We start from the raw sequence: 2,725 nt of genomic DNA, 5'->3' as shown, positions 1-2,725 counted from the left end.
GGTGAGAATTCGGGCTCAAGGTTTGGTAATACGTGACTTAATGAATGGGTCATCAGTATCATCTTTCATAACCGTTGCATCTCCCTCTTCTCCAAAGCTAGACTCTTCTTCAAGTGGATTGTCCTCATCTTCTTGCGTGATCGTATCGAGACATGCTACATTAACATGTTGAAGATCACCATCCTTTCCTCCTTTTGTTGCATGATCTTCTATAGATTTAGGGAAAATCTTCATGTCTAGAGCATGCAGGGAGCTGGTAACAAGCATATCAAAATCGGCTAAGATGTTGTGATTTTCGACTGGACTCGTCGAGTCCATGAAAGCGACTCGGCGAGTCGGAGCGAATTCTTCACATTCCACCGTGTTTTCTGAATTGGTTCCTTCCAGCAGCTTCTATAATTCCTCCAGGTCTTTGCCAACATCACCAATTTCTCCAGAAGATAGCAGAAACTTATTTGGATCTTCTTCTTGTAATAGAGCAAGTTCTTTTTGTAGTATTTCATCATCTAAATTAACGAATGAGACTTCTTCTTTTCTTCCTTCTTCTTGCTTAACTGTTGGGAGAGCTTTAAACACTGTTGTCTCATCTACTACCCTCAATGTTATTGTGGACTCGCAAACATCTATTAATGCACCCGCGGTATTCAAGAATGGTCTCCCCAAAATAATTGGAATTTTGGGGTCTTCCTCCATATCGAGCACTACAAAGTCTATGGGAAATATAAACTTATCCACCTTGATGAGGAGATCCTCACAAACACCTCTTGGACTAATATTCGTCTTATCTGAAAAATGGATCTTCATATTTACAAGCCTCGGCTCCGGTAAATTCAGCTTTTTGAAGAAAGACCAAGGCATTAAGTTAATACTTGCACCCGAATCGGTTAACGCTTGAGTGGAAAGTACATTTCCAAATTGACAAGGAATTATGATGCTTCCCGGATCACCCTTCTTTTCAGGTAGCTCACTCATTACTATCTCCGTGACTTCAGCTAAATCTCTTCTAGCAGCAAAGAGGCCTTTCAGAAAATTAAAATACTGGGGTGTTTGAAACATTGTTTCCACAAATGGGATGTTTACTTGAAGGGCTCTAACATGCTCCATAAAAGCTCTGTATGCTTTAACCTTCTCAGTAGGCATGGCTTTGATTGGGTATGGCAGAGGAGGGTTGTAAGGCCTTAAGGAAACAGTAGTTTTGTCATTAGGGCATGGACTCGTCGAGTCCATTAGAGGGACTCGGCAAGTCTGGTCGGGTTTTGTTGGATCCGGCTCTTTTGTCTTTTCTGCATGTACCTCGGACATCTTCTGTGCAGGGGTGAAAATTTTTCCAAAGCAGGAGGTCACAACACTCACATTCTCCATTCTCGGATTATTCTCGGTTTTACTTGGAAGTTGACCCGGTCTTCTCTCGTTCACTTGTTATGCAAGTTGTCCTAGCTGTTTTTCAATGTTGAGAATAGATGCTTGCTGATTCCGAAGTATATTTCTAGTCTCATGTATTGCAGCATCATGATCATTGTGCCTTTTCTCGTACGTGGCTATAAATCTAGTGAACATTTCTTCTAAATCGGCCTTCTTTTCCATAACCGGTTCTTCCTTTTGATAAAAACCCCTCTCCTTCTGTTTGTATTTCTCCTCCTCCACCTTTTTGTATTGTTCATACAGAAGCCATTCCTTCTTTGGTTTCCGCCAATTCTCATCGTAACAATCGTTGCTTGAATAAAACACTGGCTCCTTTTTGTTTCCATTTGCATCTAAGTCACAATCCTTCGTGAGATGAGGCCCACTACAGTTCTCGCATCCAACTCGAATAGTATGGATTGTTTGATCCATTTTTGTCATCCTTCTATCTAAACTATCGATCTTAGCCATAATCACCGCTATGCCATCATTTTCCGAATTCACTACCCCCTGCTTATTTCAATTCTTAGGTTGTGGTATTCTCTAGAATGTTTAGAGAATTCTTCAATTAATTCTTTAATTTCCATGGGTTGCTTCCTTGTGAGCGGGCCTTGCGAGTCGAGCAATTACCTTGTGGTGACACTGACTCCATCATAGAAGATGGAAACTTCTTGTTGGCTATTAAGGTCATGGTGTGGGCAATTTCTGAGAAGACCTTTATACCTTTCCCACGCCTCATAAAGAGATTCTCCAGGTTGTTGCTTGAAGTTAGCAATGGCTTTCTTTAACTTTTCTATTTTGGAAGGCGGGAAAAAATGGTCTATGAACTCTTCTTTCATCTTGGCCCATGTGGTGACTAACCCGGGAGGAAGTGACTTGAGCAGTCTTTTGCAGCACCTTTGAATGTGACTGGGAGCATGCGAAGTAGATGAGTATCGCGTGGCACATTTGGTACATTAAAGTAGTAACCACATCATTTACTTCATCCAAGTGCTTGTAGGCATCTTCGTGGTCTTTTCCACAGAAGGGAATCTCCTTAAGTTGAGCGAGTATCTGTCCCTTTAGTTCGAATGTAGTAGTAGCGGGAATTGTGGGTTGAACAAGTCCCGGTCCAGTGTTGAAACGACCCAAAAATACGACCCAGAAATTTTTGTTTTTAATATAATCAAAACTGTAATCAGAGTATCATATAATAAAACCATGCGTGATGTATTCCAAAACATAATAAAATACTGTGCGGAAAACTGTATCATACTTCATCAAATCAAACAACTAAATCAATCCCAGGCTAAAGCTGAGGCGGTGGTGTGTGCGATGCCGTCAT

The 2,725-nt window shown here is 41.2% G+C and overlaps 1 protein-coding gene and 1 non-coding gene across 2 annotated transcripts; one reads left to right on the top strand and one right to left on the bottom strand.

Annotated features, from left to right (window-relative positions):
- Window positions 1–393: 393 nt before the first annotated feature.
- On the bottom strand, window positions 394–1,140 carry LOC145010693 (uncharacterized). The gene has a single exon (XM_078969202.1). The coding sequence runs from the start codon at window positions 1,138–1,140 to the stop codon at window positions 394–396; it is 747 nt and encodes a 248-aa protein (XP_078825328.1).
- A 945-nt stretch (window positions 1,141–2,085) lies between these two features.
- LOC145013552 (small nucleolar RNA R71) lies at window positions 2,086–2,192 on the top strand. Its single transcript, XR_013665104.1, has one exon. It is a non-coding gene; the product is annotated as a small nucleolar RNA R71 (small nucleolar RNA).
- The last annotated feature ends 533 nt before the right edge of the window (window positions 2,193–2,725 follow it).

The sequence above is a fragment of the Lactuca saligna genome, chromosome 8, assembly GCF_052625555.1.
Source record: "Lactuca saligna cultivar CGN05327 chromosome 8, ASM5262555v1, whole genome shotgun sequence".
NCBI lineage: Eukaryota > Viridiplantae > Streptophyta > Magnoliopsida > Asterales > Asteraceae > Lactuca > Lactuca saligna.
The sequence above is the reverse complement of the archived record's forward strand: the minus strand, read 5'-3'. Positions and strand labels throughout refer to the sequence as shown.

Bases quoted from the DNA above. Each gene is read 5' to 3' on its own strand.
- LOC145010693 (XM_078969202.1), bottom strand. From the start codon at position 1,140: ATGCCTACTGAGAAGGTTAAAGCATACAGAGCTTTTATGGAGCATGTT.